Genomic DNA, 21,311 nt, shown 5'->3' on the forward strand with positions numbered 1-21,311 from the left:
TGACAGTACCCCCCCCTTTGGTCTCCCCCTCTTTTTGGAGCCCAGGAATCTGTGGATGAGCTCTTTGTCGAGGATTTTGGACTCAGGTTCCCACGACCTCTCTTCAGGACCACAATTCTCCCAGTCAACAAGACAATTTTTTTTACCTCTGACGACTTTGGAGGCGAGGATGTCTTTCACTGAGAAGACGTCAGAGGACCCAGAGACAGGAGCAGGAACGATGACCTTGGGGGAAAATCGGTTAAGAATGAGGGGTTTGAGGAGGGATACATGAAAGGAGTTGTGAATACGGAGAGAAGGAGGAAGATGGAGTTTGTAAGAGACAGCATTAATTTGGCTTTTGATTTTAAAAGGCCCAAGATAACGTGGACCCAGTTTGCAGCTGGGGACCCGAAACCGGATGTATTTGGCAGAGAGCCACACTCTGTCCCCAGGGGAAAAGACAGGAGGAGTTCTTCTTTTCCTATCTGCATGTCTCTTCATGCGAGAAGAGGCCAGGGTGAGCGACTTTTGAGTCTCTTTCCAGATGGAGGAGAAGTCCAGGGTCAAGTCATCAACGGCAGGAACTCCAGAAGAAGTGGGAATGGGGAGGGGGGGAGACCAGGAAGCGGGATAAAATGTGCCATTTTTGAAAACCGGTCAACAACCACCCATATGACTGTGTTGCCATGGGATACGGGAAGATCCGTGACGAAGTCCATTGCTATGTGGGACCAGGGCTGTTCAGGCACTGGCAGAGGGAGAAGAAGACCTGCAGGCTTCTGGCGGGGAGTTTTATCACGTGCGCAGACAGTGCAGGCCTGAACGAACTCCGTTACGTCTCTCTCAAAGGAAGGCCACCAATAGTGTCTGGCAATTAGCTGAGTCGTTTTTTTAATTCCAGCGTGACCCGCCAGGTGAGAGGAGTGACCCCATTTGAGAGTCCGTAGGCGAAGACGTGGAGGAACAAATGTTTTCCCTGGAGGGACTGATACCAGCGAAGCAGGGGCAGTTGAAATTAGACACTCAGGAGGAATGATGTGTTGAGGAACGGCTTCATCTTCGGAGGCATCGGTGGAGCGTGATAGGGCATCCGCCCTGATGTTCTTATCAGCAGGACAAAAATGGATTTGGAAAGTGAATCGGGCAAAGAACAATGACCACCTGGCCTGGCGCGGATTAAGGCGCTGGGCAGACTGAAGGTATGAGAGATTTTTGTGGTCAGTGTAGATGGTAAATCGGATGAGGGGATCCTTCCAGAAGATGTCTCCATTCTTCTAGTGCCAACTTAATGGCTAGTAGTTCCCGATCTCCGATGGCATAATTCTTTTCAGGAGGAGAAAAAGTTTTTGAGAAGAAGCCGCAGGTGACGTTTTTTCCTTTAGCAGACTTTTGAAGAAGAACCGCTCAGGCTCCAACTGAGGAGGCATCCACCTCCAGGAAGAAGGGTTTCAGAGGATGGGGCCTATTCAAGACTGGAGCGGAGGCGAAGGCGGCTTTAAGGCAAGTAAAGGCTTCTTCAGCTTGGGGAGGCCAGGATTTCGGATTCGCTTCTTTCTTGGTTAGTGCCACAATAGGCGCCACGATAGTGGAGAAGTGGGGAACAAACTGGCGGTAATAGTTGGCAAATCCAAGGAAGCGCTGAATAGAGCGAAGTCCTGAAGGGCGTGGCCAATCCAAAACTGCAGAGAGTTTGTCGGGGTCCATTTGAAGACCTTGTCCCGAAACTAGGTATCCGAGAAACGGAAGACAGCTGCGTTCAAAAAGACATTTTTCCATTTTGGCGTAAAGATGGTTGGCACGAAGGCGCTGGAGCACTTGACGAACATGGCGACGGTGTTCCTCCAGGGTGGAGGAGAAGATTAGAATGTCGTCAAGATAGACCACTACACAGGTATACAACATGTCCCGGAAGATCTCGTTGACAAAGTCTTGAAAGACTGCAGGAGCGTTGCACAGGCCGAAAGGCATGACGAGATACTCAAAGTGGCCATCTCTGGTATTAAAAGCGGTTTTCCAGTCATCTCCATCACGGATTCTGATGAGATTATAAGCACCCCTGAGGTCAAGTTTAGTGAAGACCTTTGCTCCGCGCAGACGGTCAAAGAGCTCCGAGATGAGAGGCAAAGGGTAGCGATTCTTTACCGTGATTTTGTTAAGACCGCGGTAGTCAATACATGGGCGTAGTGACCCATCCTTTTTGGCAACAAAGAAAAATCCTGCTCCGGCAGGAGAAGAAGATTTCCTGATGAAACCTTTCTTGAGGTTCTCCTGAACGTACTCCGACATGGCCTTGGTTTCAGGAATGGAGAGAGGGTAAATCCTGCCACGAGGTGGTGTGGTACCGGGAAGCAAATCGATGGGACAGTCATAGGGTCTATGTGGTGGTAAGACCTCCGCCTGTTTTTTGCAAAAAACATCAGTAAAGTCCTGATAAGCCTTAGGAAGGCCGAGCAATGGTGAGGAGACGGAGACTTGTCTAGTAGGTACCGACTTGAGGCAACGAGTGTGGCAGGTAGACCCCCATGATTTAATGTCCCCAGAGGTCCAGTCGAGAGTAGGGGAGTGGTGCTGGAGCCAGGGTAGGCCAAGAAGGACGTCAGAAGTGCAGTTCGGTAGAGCAAAGAATTCAATGGTCTCTTGGTGGAGAACACCTATGGTCATGAGCACAGGTTCTGTGCGATAACGCACAGTACAGTTCAGATTCTCTCCGTTAACTGTAGTAATGAAAAAGGGCTTGTCGAGATGGATCACAGGAATGCTAAAGCGGTTGATGAAGGAGGCTTTAATGAAGTTTCCTGCAGAACCAGTGTCCAAGAAGGCCTCCGCAGGGAAGGAGACTTTAGCAGGAGAAGAAATCCGTACTGGAACAATCAAACGTGGAGAGGAAGACTTTACACCCAGCGACGCCTCTCCTACGGTCACTAGGTGCGAGAGTTTCCCTGACGCTGTGGACAAACTGGACAGTCCTTTAAAAAGTGTTCGTAACTCGCACAGTATAGGCATAAATTCTCGTTCCTCCGGCGAGACCTTTCTTGCTGGGTCAGGCGAGCCCGATCCACTTGCATGGCCTCCTCGGCGGAAGGCACAGTAACCGGCTGAAAGGTTGCTGGAAGAGAGGTGCCAGGCATGGAAATCGCCTGTTGCGAACCAGATTCTTTTCTTGGCGAAGTTCCTGACGTCTTTCAATGAAACGCATATCTATGCGAGTAGCCAACTGGATGAGTTCCGTCAGGAAGTCAGGTATCTCTCGTGCGGCCAGAGCATCCTTGATATGGCTGGATAAACCTTTTTTAAAAGTTGCGCAGAGGGCGTCGTTGTTCCAAGTCAGTTCGGAGGCCAGTGTGCAAAATTGTATAGCATATTCACCTACTGTAGCGTCTCCTTGGACGAGGTTTAGCAAGGCCGTTTCTGCTGACGAGGCACGGGCAGGTTCCTCGAAGACACTGCGGACTTCAGAGACGAAAGACTGGACGGAGGCAGTGGCAGGATCGTTGCGGTCCCAGAGTGGCGTGGCCCAGGCCAAGGCCTTCCCAGACAATAAGCTGACCATGAAGGCCACCTTAGATCATTCCGTAGTAAACTGGTCGGCCAACATCTCCAGGTGCAGGGAACATTGGGACAAGAATCCCCGACACATCTTAGAATCCCCATCAAACTTGTCCGGGAGAGACAAACGGATTCTAGCGGAGGTGGCGGCCACCGGCTGCGAAGGTGGAGCGGAAGCAGAAGCAGGCGGCTGCTGCCGTGCGGGAAGAAGTTGTTGCAGCATGGCGGTCAACTGTGCCAACTGTTGACCTTGTTGGGCAATCTGCTGGGACTGCTGGGCAACTACGGTAGAGATGTCAGCGAGAGTAGGCAGGGGCACATCAGCGGGATCCATGGCCGGATCTACTGTCAGGGTCGGACTGGCGGCAGGTGACTGCACTTGAGGTGGATCCTCTGTGTCAGTGAGGGATTGGCGTGGACCGTACCAGGGGACCGGTTCTAAGTTACTACCGGTTTTCACCAGAGCCCGCCGCAAGGCGGGATGGACTTGCTGCGGCGGTAGCAACCAGGTCGTATCCTCCGGTAACGGCTCAACCTCAAAGACAGCTGATTCAGGCGCGGTACAGAAGGACAAGGCAAAGGCAAGGTCAGACGGAGCAAAAGGTCAAGGCAGGCGGCAACGGTTCGTAGTCAGGGGCAACAGCAGAAGGTCAGATACACAGGCAGGGAAAGATACACCAAAAGCTTTCTCAAGGCACAAAGGGCAACAAGATCCGGCAAGGACAGGGAGGGGAAGTGGGTTTTTATACCATTTGGACTGATTGGACCAGGCACCAATTAGTGGTGCACTGGCCCTTTAAATTTCAGACCAGCGGCCCTAGAGAGCGGTGCCGCGCGCGCCGGGAGGAAGCCAAACGGAAGGTGAGTGGAGTCCGCGGGCGGGAACGTCCCGCCGCGCGGACCGACTGAGTGAGAAGTGCGGGAGAGCTTCGCTCACGGTCGGGGAAGGTGACCGGAGCGCCGCTACCCGCAGCATGCCTCGAGTGCTCCGGGGACGCTGCAGGACCGGAGCGCTCGGCGTGACAGTACCCCCCCCCTTTGGTCTCCCCCTCTTTTTGGAGCCCAGGAATCTGTGGATGAGCTCTTTGTCAAGGATATTGGACTCAGGTTCCCACGACCTCTCTTCAGGACCACAATTCTCCCAGTCAACAAGAAATTTTTTTTTACCTCTGACGACTTTGGAGGCGAGGATGTCTTTCACCGAGAAGACGTCAGAGGACCCAGAGACAGGAGCAGGAACGATGACCTTGGGGGAAAATCGGTTAAGAATGAGGGGTTTGAGGAGGGATACATGAAAGGAGTTGTGAATACGGAGAGAAGGAGGAAGATGGAGTTTGTAAGAGACAGCATTAATTTGGCTTTTGATTTTAAAAGGCCCAAGATAACGTGGACCCAGTTTGCAGCTGGGGACCCGAAACCGGATGTATTTGGCAGAGAGCCACACTCTGTCCCCAGGGGAAAAGACAGGAGGAGTTCTTCTTTTCCTATCTGCATGTCTCTTCATGCGAGAAGAGGCCAGGGTGAGCGACTTTTGAGTCTCTTTCCAGATGGAGGAGAAGTCCAGGGTCAAGTCATCAACGGCAGGAACTCCAGAAGAAGTGGGAATGGGGAGGGGGGGAGACCAGGAAGCGGGATAAAATGTGCCATTTTTGAAAACCTGTCAACAACCACCCATATGACTGTGTTGCCATGGGATACGGGAAGATCCGTGACGAAGTCCATTGCTATGTGGGACCAAGGCTGTTCAGGCACTGGCAGAGGGAGAAGAAGACCTGCAGGCTTCTGGCGGGGAGTTTTATCACGTGCGCAGACAGTGCAGGCCTGAACGAACTCCGTTACGTCTCTCTCAAAGGAAGGCCACCAATAGTGTCTGGCAATTAGCTGAGTCGTTTTTTTAATTCCAGCGTGACCCGCCAGGTGAGAGGAGTGACCCCATTTGAGAGTCCGTAGGCGAAGACGTGGAGGAACAAATGTTTTCCCTGGAGGGACTGATACCAGCGAAGCAGGGGCAGTTGAAATTAGACACTCAGGAGGAATGATGTGTTGAGGAACGGCTTCATCTTCGGAGGCATCGGTGGAGCGTGATAGGGCATCCGCCCTGATGTTCTTATCAGCAGGACGAAAATGGATTTGGAAAGTGAATCGGGCAAAGAACAATGACCACCTGGCCTGGCGCGGATTAAGGCGCTGGGCAGACTGAAGGTATGAGAGATTTTTGTGGTCAGTGTAGATGGTAATCGGATGAGGGGATCCTTCCAGAAGATGTCTCCATTCTTCTAGTGCCAACTTAATGGCTAGTAGTTCCCGATCTCCGATGGCATAATTCTTTTCAGGAGGAGAAAAAGTTTTTGAGAAGAAGCCGCAGGTGACGTTTTTTCCTTTAGCAGACTTTTGAAGAAGAACCGCTCAGGCTCCAACTGAGGAGGCATCCACCTCCAGGAAGAAGGGTTTCAGAGGATGGGGCCTATTCAAGACTGGAGCGGAGGCGAAGGCGGCTTTAAGGCAAGTAAAGGCTTCTTCAGCTTGGGGAGGCCAGGATTTCGGATTCGCTTCTTTCTTGGTTAGTGCCACAATAGGCGCCCCGATAGTGGAGAAGTGGGGAACAAACTGGCGGTAATAGTTGGCAAATCCAAGGAAGCGCTGAATAGAGCGAAGTCCTGAAGGGCGTGGCCAATCCAAAACTGCAGAGAGTTTGTCGGGGTCCATTTGAAGACCTTGTCCCGAAACTAGGTATCCGAGAAACGGAAGACAGCTGTGTTCAAAAAGACATTTTTCCATTTTGGCGTAAAGATGGTTGGCACGAAGGCGCTGGAGCACTTGACGAACATGGCGACGGTGTTCCTCCAGGGTGGAGGAGAAGATTAGAATGTCGTCAAGATAGACCACTACACAGGTATACAACATGTCCCGGAAGATCTCGTTGACAAAGTCTTGAAAGACTGCAGGAGCGTTGCACAGGCCGAAAGGCATGACGAGATACTCAAAGTGGCCATCTCTGGTATTAAAAGCGGTTTTCCACTCATCTCCATCACGGATTCTGATGAGATTATAAGCACCCCTGAGGTCAAGTTTAGTGAAGACCTTTGCTCTGCGCAGACGGTCAAAGAGCTCCGAGATGAGAGGCAAAGGGTAGCGATTCTTTACCGTGATTTTGTTAAGACCGCGGTAGTCAATACATGGGCGTAGTGACCCATCCTTTTTGGCAACAAAGAAAAATCCTGCTCCGGCAGGAGAAGAAGATTTCCTGATGAAACCTTTCTTGAGGTTCTCCTGAACGTACTCCGACATGGCCTTGGTTTCAGGAATGGAGAGAGGGTAAATCCTGCCACGAGGTGGTGTGGTACCGGGAAGCAAATCGATGGGACAGTCATAGGGTCTATGTGGTGGTAAGACCTCCGCCTGTTTTTTGCAAAAAACATCAGTAAAGTCCTGATAAGCCTTAGGAAGGCCGAGCAATGGTGAGGAGACGGAGACTTGTCTAGTAGGTACCGACTTGAGGCAACGAGTGTGGCAGGTAGACCCCCATGATTTAATGTCCCCAGAGGTCCAGTCGAGAGTAGGGGAGTGGCGCTGGAGCCAGGGTAGGCCAAGAAGGACGTCAGAAGTGCAGTTCGGTAGAGCAAAGAATTCAATGGTCTCTTGGTGGAGAACACCTATGGTCATGAGCACAGGTTCTGTACGATAACGCACAGTACAGTTCAGATTCTCTCCGTTAACTGTAGTAATGAAAAAGGGCTTGTCGAGATGGATCACAGGAATGCTAAAGCGGTTGATGAAGGAGGCTTTAATGAAGTTTCCTGCAGAACCAGAGTCCAAGAAGGCCTCCGCAGGGAAGGAGACTTTAGCAGGAGAAGAAATCCGTACTGGAATAATCAAACGTGGAGAGGAAGACTTTACACCCAGCGACGCCTCTCCTACGGTCACTAGGTGCGAGAGTTTCCCTGACGCTGTGGACGAACTGGACAGTCCTTTAAAAAGTGTTCGTAACTCGCACAGTATAGGCATAAATTCTCGTTCCTCCGGCGAGACCTTTCTTGCTGGGTCAGGCGAGCCCGATCCACTTGCATGGCCTCCTCGGCGGAAGGCACAGTAACCGGCTGAAAGGTTGCTGGAAGAGAGGTGCCAGGCATGGAAATCGCCTGTTGCGAACCAGATTCTTTTCTTGGCGAAGTTCCTGACGTCTTTCAATGAAACGCATATCTATGCGAGTAGCCAACTGGATGAGTTCCGTCAGGAAGTCAGGTATCTCTCGTGCGGCCAGAGCATCCTTGATATGGCTGGATAAACCTTTTTTAAAAGTTGCGCAGAGGGCGTCGTTGTTCCAAGTCAGTTCGGAGGCCAGTGTGCAAAATTGTATAGCATATTCACCTACTGTAGCGTCTCCTTGGACGAGGTTTAGCAAGGCCGTTTCTGCTGACGAGGCACGGGCAGGTTCCTCGAAGACACTGCGGACTTCAGAGACGAAAGACTGGACGGAGGCAGTGGCAGGATCGTTGCGGTCCCAGAGTGGCGTGGCCCAGGCCAAGGCCTTCCCAGACAATAAGCTGACCATGAAGGCCACCTTAGATCATTCCGTAGGTAACTGGTCGGCCAACATCTCCAGGTGCAGGGAACATTGGGACAAGAATCCCCGACACATCTTAGAATCCCCATCAAACTTGTCCGGGAGAGACAAACGGATTCTAGCGGAGGTGGCGGCCACCGGCTGCGGAGGTGGAGCGGAAGCAGAAGCAGGCGGCTGCTGCCGTGCGGGAAGAAGTTGTTGCAGCATGGCGGTCAACTGTGCCAACTGTTGACCTTGTTGGGCAATCTGCTGGGACTGCTGGGCAACTACGGTAGAGATGTCAGCGAGAGTAGGCAGGGGCACATCAGCGGGATCCATGGCCGGATCTACTGTCAGGGTCGGACTGGCGGCAGGTGACTGCACTTGAGGTGGATCCTCTGTGTCAGTGAGGGATTGGCGTGGACCGTACCAGGGGACCGGTTCTAAGTTACTACCGGTTTTCACCAGAGCCCGCCGCAAGGCGGGATGGACTTGCTGCGGCGGTAGCAACCAGGTCGTATCCTCCGGTAATGGCTCAACCTCAAAGACAGCTGATTCAGGCGCGGTACAGAAGGACAAGGCAAAGGCAAGGTCAGACGGAGCAAAAGGTCAAGGCAGGCGGCAACGGTTCGTAGTCAGGGGCAACAGCAGAAGGTCAGATACACAGGCAGGGAAAGATACACCAAAAGCTTTCTCAAGGCACAAAGGGCAACAAGATCCGGCAAGGACAGGAAGGGGAAGTGGGTTTTTATACCATTTGGACTGATTGGACCAGGCACCAATTAGTGGTGCACTGGCCCTTTAAATTTCAGACCAGCGGCGCGCGCCCTAGAGAGCGGGGCCGCGCGCGCCGGGAGGAAGCTGAACGGGAGGTGAGTGGAGTCCGCGAGCGGGAACGTCCTGCCGCGCGGACCGACTGAGTGAGGAGTGCGGGAGAGTGGCGCTCACGGTCGGGGAAGGTGACCGGAGCGCCTCTACCCGCAGCATGCCTCGAGTGCTCCGGGGACGCTGCAGGACCCGGAGCGCTCGGCGTGACAGTTCCATTAGTGCTCTGTATTTATGTGCCCCCCCCCCTCATCCCCCACAAAAATACAACCAAAAACCAAAAAAATTTGATAGGGAAAAGAGATCCAAGTGTAGTGATTGTTGGGATTTGAAACCATGACGTTGCATAACATTGTTAACTGTAGTTAAGTTGCAAAGCACTTAGCTATTCTGCAGAATAGAGCTGTTTGGTGAAAAGAAAGGAGTGTCTTAAGGCTAAAATGCACGTATAGCTAAAGTACTGAACATTGTAGGGAATCTAGGAAGAAGACCATTGAAAAAGTGTGAGTTTCTAATGTGGACCTGAAGTGGTGTAATGGTTAGAATGCTTTGCTCTGCACTGTGCAACCATGAGTTCTAATCTAGACAAAGATGAGATTATGAAATAGCTTAATATAATGTGAGTTTGCAAGCGCTTCACAGTGTATGTTATGTGTATATACGCGATGTAAATTTTGGAGCAATACAAATGATCCAATCTATCAGAGTTTTTTAAAAAAAATATATCTACACAAAAGAAGTTAGGTGAAGATGGTCAGCCTAGAACCTATGGCTGAATGAGATGCATGAATGAGAGGATATGTGCACAATCCCACTAGACCACGGTGCTGTGTTGGACTGTTCCATTCACATAGACATAAGTATGAGAATTTGACAAGCCGCGATCGCCATTCAGCGTAGATCAACGCCGCTGAAGGCGAAATTCACTGTTGCTGTCACGCTGTCCAGTTCGCCACTGCGGAAGTTAATTAATTGGAATGCGGCGAGAAAAAAACAAGCCAAAGCCGAGTTAGGCTGGAGGTTTAATGAATTAGGCCCTTAGCGTCAATAGAGGATAGTGTCAGAATGCACGCCGCATATTTAGTAATACATTTTAACCCTTTAATTGCCAGTGACACACACACACTAAACACCTCCATTACTAGTATAGTGTTTGAACGGATCAATATATTTGAGCTGATCAGAAATATACTAGCGTCCCCAATAGTTTAGTATAGTTTTCCCAAAACGCAGTGTTAGCAGGATCAGCCTGACACCTGCCAGCACTTGCGTTTAGCCCCTCCACCCATCCCCCAAGAAGTGTAGTATCAGTAGATTACTGTCACCTTCGATACACAGAAAACTAAACCGCAACATTAGCAGAGTCAGGCCTGATCTCGGCTAGCACTAGCAGTTACATTTTTTGATACACGATGCTGAGCATGACAGATGAGAGCGATGGGGAAGCCTCACTGTCAGAATCAGGCTCAGTATTCAAACCTGTAGAGAGCAGTTGCACTATGACAGATAGCTCTGATGATGGAGTAGTGGTCCCTGCTAAGGTCAGGTGTACCCAACCCCATTCTTCTGTTGCTGAGGTGCAACAATCGCAAGTTTTTCTTATGCAGCAGAGTGTCGGTACTAGTGCCGCTCAACCTTCTGGTGAACTGGCAAGCACCAGCAGCCTAGTACATCCTGGTCATAGTCAAACCAGCACTGCAGTAACACTTGGTGACGTGGCAAGTCCCATAAGTGCAGCTCAAGCTGGTGCGGTGATTAAAACAAGTAGTGTTCCACAGCCACCAATATTTAGAAGACAGGCCCATAGAGCCTATAGTGTCCTTGCTGATGCGCTTGCAAATCCTGATTGGGAGACCACCACTTCTGCAGCGCTTGTGCTTCCCCCCATTCACTGGCCAACCCAGAATTCAGGTGGAAACAGACAATTTTACTGTCCTTGGTTTTTATGATCTGTTTTTCACAGAAGAACTGTAGAGATCTATTGTGGACCAAAGTAATCCAAATTTGACCCTTGCCAGAGAATTTGCATAGACACTTATCACGGTTTCCAAATTTAAAACCATTCTGGGCCTATCCCTCCTCATGGGCATTACTTAAAAGAGTGAGTTTCAGGCATATTGGTCCACTTACCCAATTCTTCATATGCCCGTGTTCTCTGCTGCTATGGCCCGGACTAGATACGAGTAAATCTAGCGGTTCATGCACTTCAGTGACAATGATCTCTGTCGTCCTCGGGTTGACTGTGGATATGACCGGCTCCACAAAATTTGGCCCCTCATAAATTACTTCAACCAGAAGTTTGCAGCCTTGTATACACCCCAACAAGCTGTCTGCATTGAGGAGTCCCTGATTAAATTTTCCATCTGCCTTGCTTTTAAACAGTTTCTCGCCACAAGGGTGCCAGATTTGGGGTCAAGATGTATAAGCTCTGTGACAGGGCAACAGGCTATACATGTAGTTTCCGGGTTTATGAGGGAAAAAATAGCAATGTGGAGCCCCCCAACTGCCCAGACTACATAGGGAGCAGTGGCAAGATTGTTTGGGACTTGGTGTTACCCTTTTTCAGAAAGGAGTACCATATATACGTGGACAATTATTAAACAACTGTGCCACTTTTTAGTCACCTTTTTGATTCTGGAATTGGCGCATGTGGCACTGTGCGACCTAATCACCAAGGCTTACCCCAATGGCTTGTAGATTCCTGACTTAGACGGGGGGAGGGAGCCTGCTTGAAGTGTAATAAATTGCTTGTAGTGAAGTGGAGGGACACACAGAATTTTTTCGTTCTGTCCTCCATTCACACAGATGCCAATCATTGCCACCTATCAATGCCCATCAATGCTGCATATCAGTGCCGTCTATCAGTGTCCATCAGTGTTGCATATTAGGGTCTCATCAGTGCCTGCCAGCGCAGCCTCATCGATGCTTGTCAGTGCAACAAAAAACATATTGATTTACCAAATTTTATTACATAAACAAAAACACATTTTTTAGGGGTCAAACATTTAGGTCTTCTTTTTGCCAATAAAAAAAACCTTGCAGTAATCAAATACCACCAAAAGAAAGCAATATTTGTGTGAAAATAATGTCATACATTTGTGTTAGGTACAGGGTTGCATGACCGTGCAATTGTCATTCAAAATGCAACAGTATAAAAAGCTGAAAATTGGCCTGGGCAGGAAGGGGTGTAACTGCCCTGTAAGGAAGTGGTTAACTTTTGAAATATGGGAATAAATATTCGATGGGTAATCATGCTAAGCGCAATGGTTTAGTGGTTAGTGTTCCTGTCTATAAACACTGCAAGCATGAGTTCAAATCCCAAGTGTGCCATCACCTCCTTACATTCTAGACAACTGTAAATAAATACTGAAACTTGGCAAATGCATAATTGCACCCTGCACATATGCATGTCTGTTTCTTGAATATACATGGCCATTGACATGCAATTTTAGGTGATGTAGCCAATGTATTACTATGTGGCCAAAAAAAATTATGGCACACAGGTTACATGGTTGGGCCTTGAACTCATGAGCATAGCCCACTACACCAAAGTGCTGAGTACAATGAGATATGCCTGAAAGTTTCAGATGAATAAAGAATGACGATTGCTAATTAGACAGCTGTGTAGTCTGCTATTAGTAAATCTAAAGGTTAAAACACATAATATACATAACTATACCTTAAAATTAAAATAAACCATAATATTTGCTGTGTAATAGTGATTCAGAATAGACAAATTTCCTTTTATGAAAAACACAAAGGGATTTTGGTTAACTCCAAACCCAAATTCAGTCTTAGTTAACTCCAACTCCGAATTCACTAAAGCCCCGTACCACACACGCAGATCGTCGTCATACAAATGTTCGTCTTTTCTCCCCGGGATGTCGGTGTCTGTTGAAAAGTGCAAAGACAGCACAAGGACAGCACAAGAATTTTGTCCGCAGACTTCAGCTGACTGCAGAAGTGATGTCATGTAATGGTTAACTTTCCCTGTGTTTTTTATTTTCTGAGCATGCCCAGTCTTGCAAATCTGCGGTCTGTCGGCTGATTTCTGTACTGACAGGCGAACAATCGTCCGTTCTGGTGTCTGCAGACAAAAATTTTCATGTTTGCAAGAAAGACTCTTGTCCGCGGATTGTGTGCAGACATCTGTCGGAGGCACCATACTAACACGCATACAATCGGCAGATCTTTCGTCCGCCGACGTTTGTATGACGACGATCTGCGTGTGTGTACGGGGCTTAAAGCACCTAGTTGAAGGTTTAACTCCAGCCACTTACCTAATTAGGTGCTAATGAGTTTAGGCTGGAGTTATTTCTGGAGTAATGAGCAGCTCTACTCAAAACCTATAGTGAATTAGGCCCTTTGTCTCACCATCACACCTGTCACAATGCTGCACAGTGCACAATAATAGTACTAATCCACTATAATATGCTTTCTACAAAGTATATTATACTGTGGATTACCCCCTCCCCCCCACCCTTTTTAGTGCACTGCACAGCAATACCAAAAAATTTGCAGCCCTTTACATGACTTTTGTGGACATTAACAGAGCAATTTGTGTGTGACTGCAGCCAATCTCTAACTGCCCCTAAAGCAACCACTGGATACCTGCCCCTATAGTAAAGAGACTGTTATAGACCCTAAAACAACATTGGAGCATTTTAAATGACTTTTGTGGACATTGCCAAAGCGATTTGTGTGTGACTGCAGCCGATCTCTAACTGCCGCTACAGCAACCACAGGATACCTGCCCCTATAGTAAAGGGATTGTAATAGACCCTAAAACGACATTGGAACATTTTAGATGACTTTTGTGGACATTGACAAAGCGATTTGTGTGTGACTGCAGCCGATCTCTAACTGCCCCTAAAGCAACCAAAGGATACCTCTCCCTAAGCTCAAAAGATACTAGTAGACCTATACCGAAAAATACCAGCCCTGAAAAGGACTTTTGTGGATCTTCACAGCACTACATGTGTCTAGCAAACTCTCCCTGATGAGCACAGCAGACCTCTCCCTACACTGGCAGAAAGCGGAATGTGAAATGGCTGCCAGATCGGGTCTATTTATAGGGTAGGGGGACTGTCCATGTGCTGGAATGTTTCAATTGGCTATCCCGTTCTACCTGGCGGCTGTGTCATGGGTCAAACTTCTTCTGAATGAAAAAGAAAATGGTGGCACGGACATATTCACTAACATCGGCAAAAGTCCGACTTTTTCCGAATTTGCGAACAAGCAAAATTTGCCGTGAACCGCAAGGCCATCTCTACCTACAGCCACAGAAAATCAAGTTCTTTGCTGTCAGGTGACCACCTGTGGGCTAATTTTTGGGGCTTGTACTGGCCGACACTTACTTCTGTATCCTGTGAATGCCTAATGTAACTCCAGCCACAGAAAACCAAGTTCTTTGCTGTCAGGTGAATGCCTGTTGGCTAATTTTTGGGGCCTTTATTGGCCGACATTTACTTCTGTATACTGTGTATGCCTAATGTACCTCCAGCCACAGAAAACAAAGTTCTTTGCTGTCAGGTGACCACCTCTGGGCTAATGTTTGGGGCCTGTACTGGCCGACACTTACTTCTATATCCTTTGTATGCCTAATGTACCTCCAGCTACAGAAAACCAAGTTCTTTGCTGTCAGGTGACCGCCTGTGGGCTAATTTTTAGGGCCTTTACTGGCCGACACTTACTTCCATATCCTCTGAATGCCTAATGTACCTCCAGCCAAAGAAAGCCAAGTTCTTTGCTATCAGGTGACTGCCTGTGGGCTAATTTTTGGGGCCTCGACTAGCCGACACTTACTTCTGTATACTTTGTATGCCTAATGTACCTCCAGGCACAGAAAACAAGGTTCTTTGCTGTCAGGTGACCACCTGTGGGCTAATTTTTGGGGCATGTACTGGCCAACACTTACTTCTGTATCCTGTGTATGCCTAATGTACCTCCAGCCATAGAAAACAAAGTTCTTTGCTGTCAGGTGAATGCCTGTGGCTAATTTTTGGGGCCTGTATCAGCCGACACCTACTTCTGTATCCTGTGAATGCCTAGTGTACGTCCAGCCACAGAAAACCAAGTTCTTTGCTGTCAGGTGACCACCTGTGGGCTAATTTTTGGGGCAGTACTGGCCGACACTTATTTTTGTATCCTGTGAATGCCTAATGTACCTCCAGCCACAGAAAACCAAGTTCTTTGCTGTCAGGTGACTGCCTGTGGGCTAATTTTTGGGGCCAGTACTGACTGACACTTACTTCTGTATCCTGTGAATGCCTAATGTACCTCCAGCCACAGAAAACCAAGTTCTTTGCTGTCAGGTAAACGCCTGTTGGCTTATTTTTGGGGCCTGTACTGGCCGACGCTTACTTCTGTATCCTTTGTATGCCTAATGTACCTCCAGCCACAGAAAACAAGGTTCTTTGCTGTAAGGTGAATGCCTGTGGGCTTATTTTCGGGGCGGTACTGGCCGACACTTACTTCTGTATCCTGTGAATGCCTAATGTATCTCCAGCCACAGAAAACCAAGTTCTTTGCTGTCAGGTGACCACTTGTGGGCTAATTTTTGGGGCCTGTACTGGCCGACACTTACTTTTGTATCCTGTGAATGCCTAATGTACCTCCAGCCACAGAAAACCAAGTTCTTTGCTGTCAGGTGGCCTGTGGACTATTTCTTGGGGCCTGTACTGGCCGACACTTACTTTTGTATCCTGTGAATGCCTAATGTATCTCCAGCCACAGAAAACCAAGTTCTTTGCTTTCAGGTGACCACTTGTGGGCTAATTTTTGGGGCCTGTACTGGCCGACACTTACTTTTGTATCCTGTAAATGCCTAATGTACCTCCAGCCACAGAAAACCAAGTTCTTTGCTGTCAGGTGGCCTGTGGACTATTTCTTGGGGTCTGTACTGGCTGACACTTACTTCTGTATCCTTTGTATGCTTAATGTACCTCCAGCCACAGAAAACCAAGTTTTTTGCTGTCAGGTGACCGCCTGTAGGCTAATTTTTGGGGCTTTTACTGGCCGACACTTATTTCTGTATCCTGTGAATGCCTAATGTACCTCCAGCCTCAGAAAACCAAGTTCTTTTCTGTCAGGTGAACGGCTGTGAGCTAATTTTTTGGGTCCTGTACTGGCTGACACTTACTTCTGTATCCTGTGAATGCCTAATGTACCTCCAGCCACAGAAAACCAAGTTCTTTGCTGTTGGGTGAACGCCTGTAGGCTAATTTTTGGGACCTTTACTGGCCGACACTTACTTCTGTATCCTCTGAATGCCTAATGTACCTCCAGCCACAGAAAACCAAGTTCTTTGCTGTCAGGTGACCGCCTGTGAGCTATTTTTTGGGGCCTGTACTGGCCAACACTTACCTTTGTATCCTTTGTATGCCTAATGTACCTCCAGCCACAGAAAACCAAGTTCTTTGCTGTCAGGTGAATGCCTGTGGGCTAAATTTTGGGGCCTTTATTGGCCGACACTTCTGTATCCTGTGAATGCTTAATGTACCTCCAGCCACAGAAAACCAAGTTCTTTGCTGTCAGCTGAATGCCTGTGGGCTAATTTTTGGGTTCTGTACTGGTCGACACTTACTTCTTTATCCTGCGAATGCCTAATTTTTCAGACTGGCATTGAAAATCAATGGGTCTGTAAACGTTCCGCTAAATTGTGGAACGGATGCGGACCCAGTTTACAGATGTGTGAATGGACCCTACATGCATTTGACATGTATTTACCGGCTGCTGTCAGTTCTGGCTGATTTAGAAAAAAAAATAAACATTTATAGCAACTTTTCCGATAGCAATACTTCTGGTATGTCAGTGTCCATGTTGTGGGACTATGTGTGCACAGCTAGTAAGTATTTTGTGGCTGCAAATATGACCTGGAGGTTTTTCATGTTCGCCTGCCATTAAAATGAATGGGGTCCACCGCGAACCTGAGGTTCGCGAACATTTTAACGAGTTTGCCGATCTTGTTCGCGAATCGCCCCGGCAGGTGTCCGTCCATCACTATTATAGTATTCCGCTTGCATCCTCTTCCATTGCAAGCACTGTAGAGGAATTTGTTTGTGGTCCTGCACAGAGGTATGATGTGAATCTACGAACACTTAAGCCTGTTGGAATGTTTTGTACCAAGCTTCTGAGAGAAGCAGTTCTGGTTTGAACCAATACCCTACTGTTAGACAGCCATTTAAGATTGTAAGCATCTCAACACAGAAAAAATGTATGTCCTGCTGCCTTTTTATTTGTTTAGGTTTGCAGTGTAATACACTGTTGTGCATTGTACAGCTGTGTTCTGGTTCTGGAGGTGTGCTGGGGTGCCATTCTAAATGAATGGAGCAAAAACATTAATCTAATGCATTTCCCCAAATAGTCCTCTCCTTCCTCTGCATCTTTTTGAGACCTTTTGACACCTGAATCCCAAATGCTGACAAACTAGGCTTTTTTTTTATCTTGGTTGCCAAGCAAGCAAACCTGCAGGTCCTTTTGTCACTCTATCAACAAAATTGAAACCTTTATAAAAGCTCCCAGAAAGAAATCAGCATCAATATTAAAGTTAATATAACATTGAATAAATAAACAAATATATGCAAATGTACAATTTTATATACACAGTTTAAATTAAATGGACCCCCCCCAAGCTATTTCATTTCATAATTTCCTACTTAAAGGCAGGCACTAAATGTCATATATGCTATAATAGCAAAACATAATAATGTGAAATACACTGTAAATGTCATGCAAAGTGTAATGCCAAACTGTAATTATGCTTACATACTTTAGCAATTTGGTCAAACTTTCCAAATAACTCATTAAGCATATAAACAAGTTCACCAGGGGAGCAATCACTGGCCAGTCGTGTAAATCCAACAATATCTGCATACAGGATACTAGAAAAAAAAACAAAGAGTTCATCTTAAAGTTATGTAGATCATTGCAGATTGTAAAAAGTAAACGTGTCAGGAGTATACAGACTTGTACAATAAGAACGTTCAGATATTTTTGTACTTTGACTGCCTGGTTAAAGCAGTAATAAACCCAAAACCAAATATGTGTGATATTGCAGCTTACCAATCATTAAATATAGTGACAGAGTGACTGCATCAGTTTTCCTTTTCTTTGGCTTTTTAATGTCTGTTTTCACCATGTGATCTGGCCAGTAACACACCACACGTATTAGTGAGACACAATTCTGGAGTAATAAGAACAGAAGGCACAGCAAACAACATAATTGTCAGTCTAAGGGTCCATGTACACGGGACGCTGGAAATGGCCGTTTAGGAGCAGTTGGGCGTTTTTTTCAGAAGCCCCTGAACCCATCTACATTTTATCTTATCTGTCCATGTACACATGGTCGTTTACAGTCATTTGCAGGCAGTTGCGTTCAGGGACTTTTTTTAGAACGCAATTATTTGCGTTCGAACGTGTGTTTCCCGGCGTTTCAAACGCACAAACGCGTCCGAACGCGATGACCCGCGTTTAGCGTTTGCGTTTTTCCATTTTAAAGGGGAATTATTTTTTTGACCTCTAGGAACGGTCTCTAGAAACGCAAACGCCCGCAAACGCCGCTAAACGCGGGTACAAACGCGACCGAACGGACGTTTCAAACGTCCTAAAAATTCCAGCATTCAAAGGGACTTTTAACAACGTCCCGTGTACATGGAGCCTAAGGGGGGGTAGTGTTAAATGTAATAGCAGATTTAGATACACTAATAAATTAAGGCCAAACTCCACCTCAGACTTTATGAGTTACAGAAAACATTTTATTTTTTTCATTTTGGGATAAAGGTTTCACATGAATAATTAAAAGCTGTTACAAAAGGTGTTGAGAATATTGAACCAAGTAAAATATAACTGAACACTAGCAGCGCTAAGGTAAACAGATCTATTGTAAAACACAACGTCCCTAAAGACTCATAAAATATATATGTGTGTACAGTCCATACAGTGGTATATCAGGCACAATCCATCCACCAGGGTAGGGAGTAAAGGGTCTTGTCTGTTCTGCCAAAGTTCAACCACACTCCAGTGCTCCCCCCCTTTAAATTGAACACTCACCAAAACACGGTGAATATAGAGCCTTCAATACGATCCACCAATCAGCGGGTGTATAGATCACTGCTGGGCTGTACCTAGCTGCTCCTCCCTCCAACTTTTCCTCCGTTCAAAAATTCATGTAATGGAACAAAGTGGGGGCAACAATAGTGTAATTCTGCAACACTTTATTTAGAATCACACAAAATAACAAGCCCCTCTCCCCTCCAGATGGCTACTTACAAGAGGGCTATGGAGTGAAGGCATAAAGCTCAAAATATGCACACTCGATGACCATTCCAAAGAAAATTCCTGCAGCCTAATAGGAATCCCGAATGATGACCAGTGTGAGAAGTATAGCGACCGCGCACATCGGCTCTGACGTTTCGTCCACTTGACTTCTTCTGAGAGCCCATGTGCGCGGCGCGGTCGTGTTCCTTTAATAAAGACGCCGGCGCATGCGCACCAGCGTCCGATTTGGGGTCACCCGGAAGTGCAAGGCTTTTACTGAATACCTACATCGGTATTCAGATGTCCGGACACGCACTTCCGGCCGGACGTGACGACGCACATCCGCCGTCAGCCTCAGAACAGATGAGCGATGTCAACATCCGGTTAAACACCGGAAGTCCGTCACCGTCCAGCTCCGTCAACACCAGCTCTGCAGACATCGGTGTTCCGATGTCCGGACACACACCTACAGCCAGACGTGACGACGCACATCCGCCGTCAGCCCCAGACAGGATGAGCGATGTCAACATCCGGTTAAAAACCGGAAGTCCGTCACCGTCCAGCTCCATCAACACCAGCTCTGCAGACACCCCTTACCATTGGGCACAGGACTGAGACAACAGTCTAAAATAGACCGCTATATATCAGCATATAAAACCGGGGCAATTTATGACTATATTAATAATAGCACATTAATGATAAAATTGTATAAATAGCAGCAAATATACATAAAACATGTATACCTGAAATTCTTAAAATCTTAAAAGGCATAATTATATATATAAACTCAAACTTGAACTAAAAGTGACCATAAAAGACAATCTAAAAACGATAATGATCAATAATACCCAATATGTCAAAATTGTATTAAAATCAGACACAAGAAAAAAGAACAGAAAAAACGAGAAAGAGAGAAAAAAGGTAACAGGGTCCAGCACCTGATCTGTCTACCAACATATATACGCGAACCAGGATCGTCTCCATATACTACAAAAGTGCTTCCTCCCAGAAGTCTGGATACAAACCTCATCCCTGGTATTAATAATTGCTAATAAAGCAGTTAATATCCAGATCAACGTTTAAACCTTTAGGGTACAAACTATCCGTCAGGTAGATCCAGTGTGTTTCGCGCTTCGAAACCTCGCGAACCCTATTCGAGCCCCTCCATACCGGTTCCACTTTCTCTATACCCCAAAATTTGAGGTGAGTAGGATCCCTATTGTGGAAATCTCGGAAATGGAGTGACACACTGTGGTCCTTAAACCCATTACGAATGTTCGTAATATGTTCAGACACTCTCGTGGTTATTGTCCGTTTGGTCCTCCCAATGTAAAGTAAATTACAGGGACACTGCAGACAGTATACCACATGGGTGGTGTTGCAAGTAATCAGATCTTTTATTGCGAAAGTTTGGCCATTCGATGGAGATGTAAAACTGGCAAAGTTCCTCAAATGCGTATTTACCTGTTTACATGTCTTACACCTCCTACATGCAAAGAAACCAACTCTTTCGTCCCAGAACATGACTGGTTTCTTTGGAGGATCTAAAACCTTTTTTACTACATGATCTCCAAATGTTGGTCCCCTTCTATAAATGAAGTTTGGAGAATCAGGTAGCACCCCACATAGGAGCTTGTCCATGCGCAGTACAGGCCAGTGTCTTCTAAAGACCTGTTCTACTTCACGATACTGTGCACTGAACTGTGTAATAAAGCTCCATTCATGTTCCTGTGTCCTTTCTTTTACCGAGTCCCTCAGACACTCTTCCTGAGTTAGGGAACCTATTTCAGTTATTGTTTTATCCAAATTGACGGCTGGGTACCCTTTCTCGACAAATCTCTCCTTTAGGATTTGGGACTGTTTAAAAAAATCCGCTTCCATGGTGCAATTCCTTCTTACACGAAGGAACTGTCCCCTGGGGATATTAGACAACCACAGTTGGTGGTGTCCATTCTGGACGGGGAGATATCCATTCCGGTCGGTCGGCTTGAAGTACACTTGAGTCCTCAGTCCACCGTCTAGAAGGGATATCTCCACGTCCAGGTAATGAATCTTTTCGCGACTCCAACTGAAGTCTAACTTAATGTTATTTTTATTGACATTCAGTTTGTCGCAGAACTCCACCAGAGAGGACTCGGTCCCTGCCCAAATGAGGAAT

At 47.2% G+C, this 21,311-nt stretch overlaps 1 protein-coding gene across 1 annotated transcript in view; it reads right to left on the minus strand.

Annotated features, from left to right (window-relative positions):
- Positions 1 to 21,311, minus strand: part of ADCY2 (adenylate cyclase 2) — a gene marked incomplete at both ends in the record, with an annotated part of 1,451,075 nt that overhangs the window by 1,013,788 nt on the left and 415,976 nt on the right. Inside the window, one exon of the mRNA XM_082258935.1 lies at positions 17,667 to 17,778. Coding sequence (XP_082115061.1) covers positions 17,667 to 17,778 — 112 coding nt within the window. The remainder of the gene's footprint in view (positions 1 to 17,666; positions 17,779 to 21,311) is intronic.

Source organism: Pelophylax lessonae, assembly GCF_965119305.1.
Source record: "Pelophylax lessonae genome assembly, chromosome: 5".
Lineage (NCBI taxonomy): Eukaryota > Metazoa > Chordata > Amphibia > Anura > Ranidae > Pelophylax > Pelophylax lessonae.